This window comes from Lampetra planeri, chromosome 31 (assembly GCF_965212315.1).
Source record: "Lampetra planeri chromosome 31, kcLamPlan1.2.h2, whole genome shotgun sequence".
NCBI lineage: Eukaryota > Metazoa > Chordata > Hyperoartia > Petromyzontiformes > Petromyzontidae > Lampetra > Lampetra planeri.
This window is the reverse complement of record NC_136137.1, coordinates 7,445,944-7,459,522: the sequence shown is the minus strand read 5'-3', so window position 1 is coordinate 7,459,522 and position 13,579 is coordinate 7,445,944. Positions and strand designations below refer to the sequence as shown.

The 13,579-nt window shown below is 44.0% G+C and overlaps 1 protein-coding gene across 15 annotated transcripts in view; it reads left to right on the top strand.

The window, feature by feature from the left end:
- LOC144729166 (histone-lysine N-methyltransferase 2C-like) overlaps positions 1-13,579 on the top strand; it is a 161,118-nt gene that overhangs the window by 60,366 nt on the left and 87,173 nt on the right. For 14 of the 15 annotated variants that reach the window (XM_078609174.1, XM_078609184.1, XM_078609180.1 and 11 more), the window contains 3 exons: positions 7,332-7,438; positions 7,824-7,926; positions 12,879-13,349. In XM_078609174.1, coding sequence (XP_078465300.1) covers positions 7,332-7,438; positions 7,824-7,926; positions 12,879-13,349 — 681 coding nt within the window. The remainder of the gene's footprint in view (positions 1-7,331; positions 7,439-7,823; positions 7,927-12,878; positions 13,350-13,579) is intronic. The other variant, XM_078609183.1, reaches the window with a different exon arrangement.

Below are 13,579 nucleotides of genomic sequence, written 5' to 3'. Positions count from 1 at the left end.
GTATTTTTGGATGACATTTGGACGCAGGTCTCTTTCGCTTTAGTTTTAGTGTCAAAAGGTCGCCCGCGTAAGGCCAATGTCGTGTTTTTTGCTGGGCAGGTTTTTCTGGTCGTGAGCGACGAGGTGGTGAGATGTCTCTCGGGCATGTTGACGGCTCTGTGGAGGGGGGGGGGGGAGAAAAACGCTTTCAGGAATAATCCTCTCCTGCATTTCTACAGCTCGGATTGCTTTGTTAGGTGAAAGGTTGATTGTCAAAGTCAGGAGGCTACCGGGAGCTGTAGTGGTGGGCGGAGAGAAAGCGTTGCTTTTTTGGTTGTCCACCGAGGCTTTCTTTTTTTCACTACGGCTGCCGAGCACAGGCCAACAGGTCCCGAACCGGCAATGAGCCAGCAACCAAACGTTGCTTGTTAAAGTTGTAATGGATAAGAATTAACACGTTTCATGAATTGAGGATGGCTTGGGGGAAAGAGACGATGGGAGTGAATTGCAAAGTCGTCTAAAGCGGTGTTGTGAGAGAAAAAGCAGAAAGAGAAGTATGACCTCCAGTGTCCTCAAAATTCGGCACATGTCGCGTTTCACGCTGTGCTTGCACGCACACAAAAAAAAAATCACATCCCTACTATTGTGGAGGTGTGCGTGAATGTACCTTGTGTTATACAACCCAAAAAACACCATGGACATTTGTCAATGTGTCCGTCCTCGGACAAGTGTTGGACAATGCTTTGTTGTCTGCTTTGCCGATCCTATTAGCAAGTGGTGGAGCTTCCACATTCCCATGGTCGGGGCAAGTTCATCCATGATATGACCACTTTTGACAAACCATGATTAAATAAATAATTGGCCCTGAAAGGGATGATGTGTTGAGTCGAACAGTGCAGTATACAATTAATTATAGGACAGAGAAATATTCAAGAAAGAGAGTTGGAGGTGCAGCAAAGGAAAGGTCATAACCTCTTAGTACAAGGTACACGTTTAATGAGATGGTGCAATACTCCAGATGGATTAATAAGAAAAGAGACAAGATGTTCCTGATTCATATAAACACGAATACATGCATGTTTACATCGTTATTATCGCATCACTGATTATGTTGACACTGGCATAATGCGTCGTTTCATTGTTACTTTTATTCCTTCAATTTAACCCTGACTGCCACCCTCGGCAATAAATAACGTAATGAAACAAATCTTGCCAGAGTTAAAATCTGAAATATAGTCAAACAAACAGTCAAATTGTTGGGCAAGGCCCAGGGCTGGATTAATCTATATATTTTTAAAATAAGTTAATCTGTCTGCTAACTTGAAAATTCGAGCTGGCGAGAGCAAGTTTCCAAATGTGCGAGCCAGCTCGCTGGCGTTGGTTTAGCGGAAAGTTGTTGGTGACGTAAATTGAAATCAAATGAATCCTTTGTGTTGTGACTTCATATTGCCTAATTGACCAGCCAAAATTCGCATGAAATATTATGTAACGGAATCTATAGCAGGCATTTGCTTATGGTTGTGAACTCAGGAAAAAATGTCGTGTGCCTTCCGACATTATGGTTGTGAACTCAGGAAAAAATGTCGTGTGCCTTCCGACATTATGGTTATGAACTGAGGAAAAAATGTCGTGTGCCTTCCGACATTATGGTTGTGAGCTGAGGAAAAAATGTCGTGTGCCTTCCGACATTATGGTTGTGAACTCTGGAAAAAATGTCGTGTGCCTTCCGACATTATGGTTATGAACTGAGGAAAAAATGTCGTGTGCCTTCCGACATTATGGTTGTGAACTCAGGAAAAAATGTCGTGTGCCTTCCGACATTATGGTTGTGAACTCAGGAAAAAATGTCGTGTACCTTCCGACATTATGGTTGTGAACTCAGGAAAAAATGTCGTGTACCTTCCGACATTATGGTTGTGAACTCAGGAAAAAATGTCGTGTGCCTTCCGACATTATGGTTGTGAACTCAGGAAAAAATGTCGTGTACCTTCCGACATTATGGTTGTGAACTCAGGAAAAAATGTCGTGTGCCTTCCGACATTATGGTTGTGAACTCAGGAAAAAATGTCGTGTGCCTTCCGACATTATGGTTGTGAGCTGAGGAAAAAATGTCGTGTGCCTTCCGACATTATGGTTGTGAACTCTAGAAAAAATGTCGTGTGCCTTCCGACATTATGGTTGTGAACTCTAGAAAAAATGTCGTGTGCCTTCCGACATTATGGTTGTGAACTGAGGAAAAAATGTCGTGTGCCTTCCGACTTTTTCGGTAGAGTAGCGCGAGCAAGGTTACCGCAATTCTGCCTGACAACGGAATAACTCCACTGGTGTGAGTTGGTGCGTGTGGCTCAGATGACAGAGCGCTTGAGCCCCCAACGCTGAGATCCTCGGTTCGAGTCCAGGCAGCCGCCCGTGATCAAACTGTCGGGACGTTGATGGTCTCAGTTCGGTCATCACATTCAATATGGTTCTTGCCCTTAATTTGGCTAAATTCATGCTCTGAGGATTCAAATATATATATTGGAATGACTACTTACTCTCGGTGGGCAAAACGGTTGGCAGAGTGCTGTCCACTACAACGTGAACTCATATGCCACTTGAAGTGATTTTAGAGGTAGCTCTGATATTTCATTCCATGTGCTGTTCTCTAACATGAATGGTTGTACTAATCTTTGAGAGACATTTGATATACCAATAGCACCTCTGATTAGCACGGTTGGGCTACGTATTGTGCGAAAGAAGTTCTACATTGCAATCCACCAAACCTGTCACCAAAATGCTTGAAACATCGAAGGTACATCATGTAGCAGGTTGCAAGGTGTCTTGGGAAAACCCCACGAGTACCACGTGTTCCATGATGCGTACGATAATGACTGAACATTAGTTCTTCCAGTTCCCCACAGGAGGTCGTTAATACATCTGTGTAATATCTATATCCTCATATCAGCCTAGCGCTGTGAATATGACATCAAACGGACAGCTAATGACATCTAATCATGCTTTCCGTTTAAAGGGAAATGACTGGCACAAAGGTAAATTTTACATTCTCCATGTAATGCGCCTTTCAAAATCTTGGAGAGTAAAAAAATAGCTCGGCAGTTCAATAGACGTGATCACATGTCATGCGCTGCACATTCTGGAACGTGGGTACATAAATAATATTATCTTCAGATTAAAACTAGGACGGAATTGTTTTGGGAAATTCTATGTGTTTCAGCTGTGGTATCGCCCATGGATCAAACTCTGGCAGGAGCCAATAAAGGGCACTCAATAATGTTTAAGTATTCTTCTCGATGTAGGCTTGACCTTATTCTGAACAAATCGGACTGGTATCACGCGTGTAGTGAAATACAAAATACGAATAATAAATCGGCCATTCATCCCAAGCGTGAACATTCTGAGAGCAGGCAACTCGTTCTGAGGCTTTGCTGGGTTTAATAAATGAAGTTTGAATGATCACCATCCACTCCCGCACTTTATCGTACCCACACCACCACACCCAGCCTGCCGATTAGCTGATCGTGGTCGTACCCAATTATACTGCACGCCACAGTGGGGGGTGAATTTGAGAAACCTTTGCATGGATTTTTTCATAAATAGTCAACAATCGATTCTACATGGTGGACAGAGATAATGGGATTGACCAAACCTGCCGCTTGCTTCAACTGTGGCTTCGGGGATCGAACCGGCGACCTCTGGATTGCAAATCTAGTGAGCAAACCCTGACACCACGGCATCGTTCCCTTGATGATTATTATCGGTTTAAACAAGACCGAGGAATTGCAGATTTGCGGTCGTGCTCAATTAGAGGGCCTTTACGGGAGGAGTAAAAAGGTCATGTATGGTGGGTATTTTTTTTGCCATTTCTGTTTTACGATGAGGACTTTTGCATTTCGGAATAATGAGCAGCGGGCGTATGAATGAGATCCACGTTTCATTTATCTCGAGTGGCTTGCGGGGTGGCTGAAAAGCAGTGTGGAACACATCCCACATGTCACGTCCCTCCTTCCTCGCCTCATCCAAACCACCCTCGATCACGTCCCAGGGCTTAACGCAGAGGGCAGGTTGCTGCCGTAATCCTTTCGAGTGGTATTCAAATGCATGTTTCATACCCTTCTCTATATTCCATGTATTGAATTTCATACCGAAGAGGCATTACTATTTTTCTCCATCTCCTGACAAGTGCTGCAGCACTAGACAGCCGCTAGGCCCGGCTGTCTAGCATCGTGTACAGCTGCAACACCGGTTTCATGTTTTTACGCCATGCTAGCATGCACCGTTCGGTGAAGACACTTGGCACCACATGGAGTATTTCTGTGCAACCAGAAATGTAATATCAGGTCATATATAATCTCATGTGTGCATTGCATACCATTGAAATGAAACTCCCATAATGCAGGCGTCCTGCATGCAAACAGTAATTTACTCCGTTTGGGAATACATTTGTGATAACTGTTTTCTTCATGCGACCGTACAACCCACGATAAGTCGATGCGATTTTGGTGGATGTCAAAAGCTAAGCAGGTATTTAGCCTGGTGTTTATGCTTGGATGACTGTACACCAGGCTTTGTAGATATGATGCTCCAAGCTGTCCAAGGAGATGGCGGGACTGAAGGTTTAACCCCCCCTCCCCCCTCGTTTGTTTGGCACAATTTCACGAAGTTCCCTGGTTTCCTCTTTTAAGTGCAACCAAACATGATTAGAATTGGTCATACATCACGATTTTAGCAGGGGCCCGTGTGACAAATGGCCTGGAGACCAAGTTAGGATCTCCCAGATAAATAATTAGCATTAATATTAAATGACATGATCGTTATCCAGTTTTCAATACTGTATTTAAAATAGGAGCTGTTCAACCCCGTTTTCAACGTTTCATCCTTCCATTCACTTTCCTCCCACCTGACACCTAAGCTTGTGGCCATGCCTTGCCAGACTGGTATGAATGGATCTTGGGAATTTGCAGTGGCCCATTAAAACACACACAAAAAGTAATGCATTGTTCTTCTTGGTTCTTTCGGTAAAGCCTCGACAGACCTGGTTTCACCTGAGGACGGCTGCTTGCGTTGTGGCCGAAACGTCGTGAGAATTATTTTATTATGTTTTATTTTTATTATTTTATTACTTCCCTTCTACGTGACTTTACCGAAAGAACCAAGAAGGTGAATCCCTGCAGTCACGAAAGCTTTAAATCGAAAAGTAATGCATTGTTTTATACTGGGCATTTAATTATCTAATTAGCAAGCATTGATTGGGGGAGGTGGTAAGAGATGTGTGGGTATTGTGTGCGATTGTTGTCATTGCAGCTGGTTTTTGGTTGGCCACAATTGTGTGCCTTAAAATCTATTCGGCTTCATCATTTGTGTATACCAGTTGTATATATATATTTAAAAATCCATTGTCCCCATTCACCAACAAAGACTTGTATCAATTGTTACTGTTGTTGAATGGCTGAAAGCCACTGCCCAAAAATTAGCTTTCGTAGAGAGGTGTGCTGGGCTTGTATTGCTAAGATCCTGGGTTCAGATCCCTGTGACTGCCTATCATTAAATCACATTCTTGAAAGTGTAGTGGGTGGATGAACAGAGCCCAATCACCAATAACTGCACAAGAAAACCATTCACATTAAATTTAGCTCCACTTTTAATTTGGCTATAGTCCAGCTCTGAAAAGTGCATGTCTACAATATAAACATGATTTGGCTTTTAGGTTACGTTGCCCCTTAAGCAGAGTCATGTCTCTTCACTGGTAAAATGTTCTTCTGTAGAGATGATGGGAAATATAAAATATATTGATCAGAAAAAGAATGAAGGTTTTTGTTGTTGTTGCTTTTTTCATTTGTATTTTATCAACGGTTGTATATAGCTGGTGCTCTCGGTATCTTATGATACAAATTATTGTCCGGAGGTCCGAAAGTTTGCAGGGCTTCCTGTTGTGTTAATAAGTTGGGACTGTACATAGCAATCATCGTATCCTATTAGCAAACTCATGCCCCAGGGTCAGTTTTGCAAATTATCCTGGTCCCTTGAGTTTTCACTAGGGCTGAGCGATTAATAGTTTTCAAATCGAAATTGCAATTTGAAACAATGCGATTGGCAAATCGCAAAGGCTGGGATTTTTTGCGATTTGGAAAGTCCTATTACTGGCTTATTGGATTTGTTTACTTTTTTATAATTGAAACTTTATTTATTTAACTTAACAATTGTTCTATGTTTGATTGTTTTATTAGAATTAAAACATTTTAATAAATACATATTGGAAGCAATTAATATATTTGAAGTTCTCATCCTTGCATTAGAATATATAGAGAAGTTCATATTTTGATGGTATCACGTGGTAATGCTCCATCACATGTTTTAAATCTATTACACAGTGAATATTGAACTGAAGCTTGACTTTAACAAAAATGTAATCGCAAATCAAATGGCAATCGCAATATCTGGCAGAAAAATTGCAATTAGATATTTTCCCCAAATCGTTCAGCCCTAGTTTTCACCTGGTTAAGCACAACAAACTTGAAGCCTGGAATAGCAGGAGGATACATTACCATGTTCACTTCCACAGGGGTCAGACAGCACTGCTTTTAGCTTGTAGAGTGCGGCTAGCTGTCTGTCAATCATCCAGTTCGTTTTAAAACTTGTCCTCAAAGCTGCGATGGGTGAAGTACCATATTTATTAAGCCACAGCATTGAACGCATTCCCGTTAAAGTTGAAATTCTTCATGCATTAGCTCTTTGCATCCATCAGCTTGGGGGGGGGGTGGGTCTAGTTCATATTGCAAGTGTATTTGTTGAAGCAGGTGAGAAAGCAAGAGACCAGGATGAGTCTCATTTGCAAGAGAGACTGCGGCATTATTAGTCTGCTGTTTGGAGGGCGATGATCGCTATGTATAATCCCAATTCAGTCATTTGCGGTGGTATTTTTAGAATTTCACGATAACGCGAGTGAAAATGAGTCCTGAGCAAAGTTTCACGATAAAGTTGTGCTCTAACTCGGAAGTACACATAAAAAACTGACCAAACTGATCAAAGGGTTGCCCACAACTTTGCAAAAAACAAACAAAAGCCAAACTGTTCACCCTTAGCGGCCAAAGCGATGATTTCATTACTTGCAACGTCCTCCTCCTACGTCACACGTCATGCGCGCGCCTCGGAATACATCATCATCCCCAATCAAACACATCCGAGGACAAATGCATGTTTGAAGGCGGTGACGAATCCTAATTGCGGAATTTCTGCATGCCCTTGTGTAAGGAGATGCTCCGTCCTCATTTCGATTGCGCTTGCTGCGACCGGGCAGTCTAACTTGGCCCAACGGGACAATGCTGTCAGTAACGAGCCCTTGCGTGCACGTGCAGGTCGCGTCGGAAGGTGCGCCGCGTGTTCGTCATCGACGACGATGACGACGACGATAATGAGGAGGAGGACGACGAGGAGAACAGCGACGAGGAGGCGGAGCAGGAAGGTAACGCGCCGGCGACGATGATGGCGGCGACGGCGGTAGTTCCGTCACCGCCATGACCCACCGCAATGAACAGTCACCAGCCTGTCTACGAGCACCGCGTCGGCTTCCGCCACCTTAACCACTGACACCACCGCGATGGATATGACCACCGGTGCAATAATGATTAGCACGGTTGGCTACGTTCAGTGCAAATGAAGTTCAACATACATGGACGCATACGTTACACCACATTAACCGCCTTTACTATCGCCTCTAAAACCATCACCGCCGTAATTACCATAACCACCACCGTTGCGAACCGCCGCCGTCGCTCTTGACGGCACAGGCCGACCGCGTGCGCCAACAAACGCTGACTCCGCCGTTCTGTCGTTCGCGTTTGCCGCAGACGTGAAGCGGAAGCCAGCGGTGGACCGGGCGTCCGTCGTCTTTCTCGGTGCCAAAAATCCCTCGCAGCTGGAGTCCAGGGACGAAGCCGCCGCTCCAAAGAGGTGAGACGCCACCCCCAACGTGGCCGAGCGGCGTCAAGGCCATGCCCCAGCCAGCCCCAGCACAGCTCGGCTGCATGCAGGTTCATCTTCTTGGTTCTTTCGGTAAAGTCACGTAGAATGGAAATAAAATAATAAAAATAAAACGTAATAAAATAATTCTCACGACGTTTCTGAGGACGGCTGCTTGCGTTGTGGCCGAAACGTCGTGAGAATTATTTTATTGTTTTATTTTTATTATTTTATTATTTCCATTCTACGTGACTTTACCGAAAGAACCAAGAAGATGAATCCCTGCAGTCACGAAAGCTTTAAATCGAAATTTGGATGCAGGTTGTTGGGGTGCCACGGTGGCGAGATATTATCGTTTTCGCCTGATATGCAGGTTTTGAGTCGATCCCGACCCTGACGCCTATATGAATGAAGTTTGCATGTCTCTCTCCCCCACGGTCGTGTGGATTTTTCTACGGGTCCTCAGGTTTTTCCTTCCACATTTAGAATCGACTTGCGTTTATAGTATTTGGCTGCAATAAATTCCCAAATGATAAGCCACTTCGTTGAGTTTACCATTTGTGGCCAGGTTGCTTCTGAAAAAGAGCTCTGTAGCTCAGTGGGCCTTACCTGGTAAAAAAAAATAGTTTTTGCACTGCAGAACCCATGTATCGCTGACATCGCCACACAATGAGTCCGTTGACCTCGCGCCTGGCCCTGCTTGGCCCCGAGCCAGATTTAATTGTCTTTTGTGAGGCCAGAGTTTCACACTTTGGTTCTGGTTCGGCAAATAGCCAGTGAATTAATAACCAATACCAAGAGGGCCCCACGCTGGCAACGGCTCAGATGTGCCAGTGATGAAGGGATATAGGTGGCAGGATCTGTTAGTCTGAAATGTGCCGTTGTCACACAGTTAAGAATATAAAAAATGGGTTGTGGCGTTACTTGGGATACTTAATACTTGGTCTTTGTCACTCACGTCAGTGTGATGATGTGGTGTGCATGTGAACTTGTGCTATTTAGTGATCATTGTTTGGCTCTAATCGGTTACTTAGTCACTGGTGCATGTGTGTTTGTGTTGTTCGGATGTTAGAGATAATATCTAGAACAAAAACGATGCGCCCTACTAAAGAAATAGGGTGTATGTTTGTATGGATGTTGAACGTCTTTTGCACTGTACTTAGCCACCCGTGCTAATCGGAGATGCGGGGAAAGGCAATATATATTTTCGGCGAGTCATTGTCACAAAGCATTACCTTGAATTAGAAATTTTCTGGCTACTGCTCATGAAGCGGTTGTCTGGGTTGACCACCTAAATGTGACGTTGGTTCTAGATTCGAAGCTTTCGTGACTGCAAGGATTCATATTCTTAGGTTTTTTTCGGTAAAGTCACGTAAGTGTGCTGTGACGGTTCCACCTGAAGACGGAAGCTTTTGTTGCCTCCGAAACGTCGTGATTTTTATTTTATTTTACTTTTATTAATTTTCATTTTTTACCTACGTGACTTTACCGAAAAACCTAAGAATATGTGACGTTGGTGTTGTTCTGCATCTTCAGCCATACGAAAGAAGAGGAAGAAAAATCTTACATCCGTAATCATCATTATATTCACTGCCTTCTTCATCACATTGGAAGACTGACGTTCGGCTTATGCAATTGCCTTTCTTTAGAACTGGCTAAGTTGGATGTAAAAACAAAAAAGAAACAAAAAATTTAAAGTCACAAGGTGGTTCAAAAAAGCAAGTTATGTGAACAAACATTTTTTTTGGGAAAAATATTGAGAGTTTTTTTTAAAAGTTAGGCTTTAGCTTTTGAAGCAGTCATGGTCAATGGCTGTGAATATAATAAAATTAAGTCCTTCCAACGGTAACAGAAAATCTGGCTTTGAAATGTAAGTATTCAGTCTGGAGAGTGTGTCGGCTCTCAGCAGAGCTTGATATTCCGCAGCAGTTTTTAATAGCTGTAGTATTTCATTCGAATGAATAATATATTCAATTTTTTTTTTACTATTAATCAAGTCACGATGTGAAGGAACGTCCTTCTAGGACTCCTGCAGGCGCCACAGCGTAATGGAATGCCAGGGAACAGCCTTGAAAGATGACGATTGAATTGCAGTATTTAAGAATGTCTCAATACCTGGCCAGGTGGCACAGTGGTTTAGAGCGCATGGCTTATAATCAGAAGGTCACCTGCAGCGGCAATTTATTCAGCATTTTAAAAATATATATATAGTCCTGGTCTGGCCAACGACAGTCTGAGAATTTTAGTTTAGTCTTGGTGGGTTTCATTTTGTGATTATCGTTGTCTGGTCGACTAAAGCGATCAAAATGTAGTCCATTCTTTGTTATTAAATGTTGGGTGCATCATTTAACCCCCCCCCCCCAAGCCCACCTTACTAAATATTGAGATCAGCCAATCTGTGAATTATTTTATATACACACATTACCATCTTCTGTGCACTGCATTTTCTAATAACGTTCCTACTTGATCTTAGTCTGTCGTGCGTCATCATTGGGGCTCTCGTTGCCTTTGTCTTGTCAGCGTTGTGCTCCGGTCTCTGCTGGGCAGCAGCCGTAGTCATCGTCACGCTCATTGATTTCCGACCACTTGCGGTCATCGTGTAACGAAAGTAAAACCAAAAAACTCGTTGACAAATCTTTTTGTCACTGACATCGTTCACAAATCTAATGCTGGTCGCAACGTTCAAATGACTGGCTCTTTCATATCATCCCTACTGTGTTCAACCACCACACCGCAGGTCACAACACCGCTCTTCCTGCTTATTCTCCCACACTGCCCCACTTTGGGATCGAATCCCATTGTCTCTCTTTCCCCAAGCTCTTTTAATAACCTTTCTCAATTGAAGAAACCAGTTTTTTTTTATATCTCTTGCTACTTTGATTGTGCTTGTTTGTAGCTGGCCGCTTGATGTTTTAATACTCGAATGGTAAACGTTGTGCGTTTTACTCTCCAACACAATTAAAACAAAAACAAGTCGTTGACGAATATTTTTGGTCACTAATATCGTTAACAAATCTAACGCTGGTCGCACGTTCAAATGACACGTTTTGTTTGTGTGCCACACCTTACTAATTGGCTGTGTCGTCTGGTGGCTATTTTAATGACACATTCATATGTACGTGATCTAACCAAAAAACCTCTATTGGTCGCGAAAGCCTACGAGTTCAATTGATGTTTTGAGCCTGTGCTCTGCAACTGTATTTCGGAATTAAAAAAATCCCTGCCCAGAGGTCGACTCGGCCGATCGTCACCACTCGGTAGTCCGTGAAACGAGAACTTCTTTGGTGGAATTCAACAGCCATTGTCCTCATGATAACTTGTCTCTGCCATGGGAATGCTGTTTTATTCCTGCTCTATGGTGGGGGGGGGGGTACAGAGATGAGGTCGATGCAATGGCAATGAATGCTCCCCCATTCGTGAGTGTGCGAGTGGCGCGTGAGTGAGTGAGAAATTATTCGTCGCTAGGTGTTGTTCCTTCGAGTTTGGCAGGGAGTGGGTTTACTCCGTGCCAATCAGCCGAAACGTGTTTACAAATTCGCAGTCCTCAGACCTGTCCTAGGCTCTATTAAGTGACACACAAAGATGTATAGTAATGTTTTTTATTATTGTACAATCATTTGCATTGGTGCCATAGCCATTGAACTCGCAGCACTTTAGGCAAAGGATGTATGTAGGTATGTCAAACTTATTTCAGACCGTACGTAGCCAACAGTGCTAATATAAAAAGCAGTTCTTTAACACAAGTTGGGTTCGTCGTCCTCATTTGAACCCAGCATGTGCTCAGCATTCAAAGTTTCTCGTAATTTTTTTAAAACCATTATTAACTCCTTCTACCTGTGGGATTTAGAAAAAGAAAAGTTACGTTTTCAAGTGCTGTAAAATAATTCTGTTCACTCGTGTGACTTTATTCTTAACAACGGTGTAAACAATTCAAAATAAATTGCATTCATGAGAGAGCTACTGCTCAGTCTTGCGAATAACATGTGGCGGGCATGGCTGTTGGCTGGTTTCGTGCTGCAGATGAACTTGGGTTGAAATGCTGGGAGCCAAAGCTGAATGCAACCCAAAGGTCATAAAGAGAAAAAAGAATGAACAATAGTCCGTTTCACTGGCAAAGAAACAAAATCACATGTCGGTTCATCTCGCCAAAGGGCCTTCTGGACTAATGTTTATTCCAAAAACATTTATCTTAAGCAGGCAAACCCTGGAGCGGTTTCAACTTTCCTAATCACTTCGGGTCAGTGTGTCGTCTTGAAGAAAAACATAAATGTAACCCCTGCGTTGCCTGTTGACACCATGAGTGTTATTGTGGGTAAGAGCCAACGGTCTGCGACCCCGATTCCATCTCCATTTAATGCTGTTCTTTATTTAACCAGGTGACATCTGGTTGATATTGGTTTTCATTGGCAAGCAATGACTGGTTGACTGCAATTGTTAAGCTTATTTATTAGCTTATGGATGAGAAAAATGGGACGAAATTTGAACAAGCACGATGACAAGATAGAGAAAAGCTCTTAAGAGAGCCGTTTATTTACATTGCTTTCAAATTAAACACACGCTGTACACGTAGCCTGATGGAACGGGCAAAAATGTTTAAGCGGAACAGAATGAAGGAAAAAGGTGGTAGTAAAAACAGCACACAAAGTAATGAATTCCTGAATTGAATTCCGGCGTACACTTGTCACAGTTGATCCAGTCATTGGGAGATTGAATTGTTACGTGCCCGTTGGTAACGGTGATGGCAACACGACCATGACAATGACAAAGATTGGCACCTGGCCATGTTTTTACGATTTAACCATCGGCATGCGTGTAATCCCTGATGTAAGTTTATTATCCTTGGCGCTTGCCCAGAGCATCCGGAGATTCCACGCGAGTGTTGTTTTGCGGGGCACTCTTCCGTAAGTGGTGACCACATATAACAATGATGGACTGCCCTGTAGGAAGACGACGACGGTGACGACGCCGACGGTCGTGGTGATGAGGAGCGGCGTGTGTGCCGTGCGCAGCCCGACGGATGAGCGCTGCGTCTTCTGCAACCGCGACGAGCAGAGCTCGCTGGGCCAGGGAGAGCTCAAGCGCTTCAACGCCACCCCGGGGCTGCTGACGCCTGTGCACTACCCGACGCAGAAGGGCGCCGGTGCCACCACTGGTGGTGCCGCCACCGGTGTCGCTACCGGGGCCGCCGGCACCGCCACGGCCACCGCCACCGTCACCGCCACGACCACCGTAACGAGCACTGCCGGAGCAAGCGCCGTGGCCCCAGTCTCTGCTGCTGTCTCCTCCGCTGGTGGTGCCACCGACGCCGCCAGCACCGCCACCGCTAGTCTTGCCGTTGCGCCGCCTAGGAGGCCTTCGCAGCCAGCGCCGGCGCCTTCGGCTAGTGTGCCGCTCATCAGCAAACCAAGGGACAGGTGAGGGGACTGCCACTAGATTTGTAGCTAGTTTTGTCGTTGTGTTAAATTATATTATGATTGAACTTTCAGTGCGGTGTGGCAAGAAGCTAGTCTCAAAGTGAGCAGTGCATCACCTTGCATCCCATCCACACTGGAGGCACAGCTTTATTGGTTGTTCCGAAAATGGTCTCGTCTGGCAATAAGCAAGTTTAACTTTTTTTTACTCTGAGCAACAAACAAAATTTCAT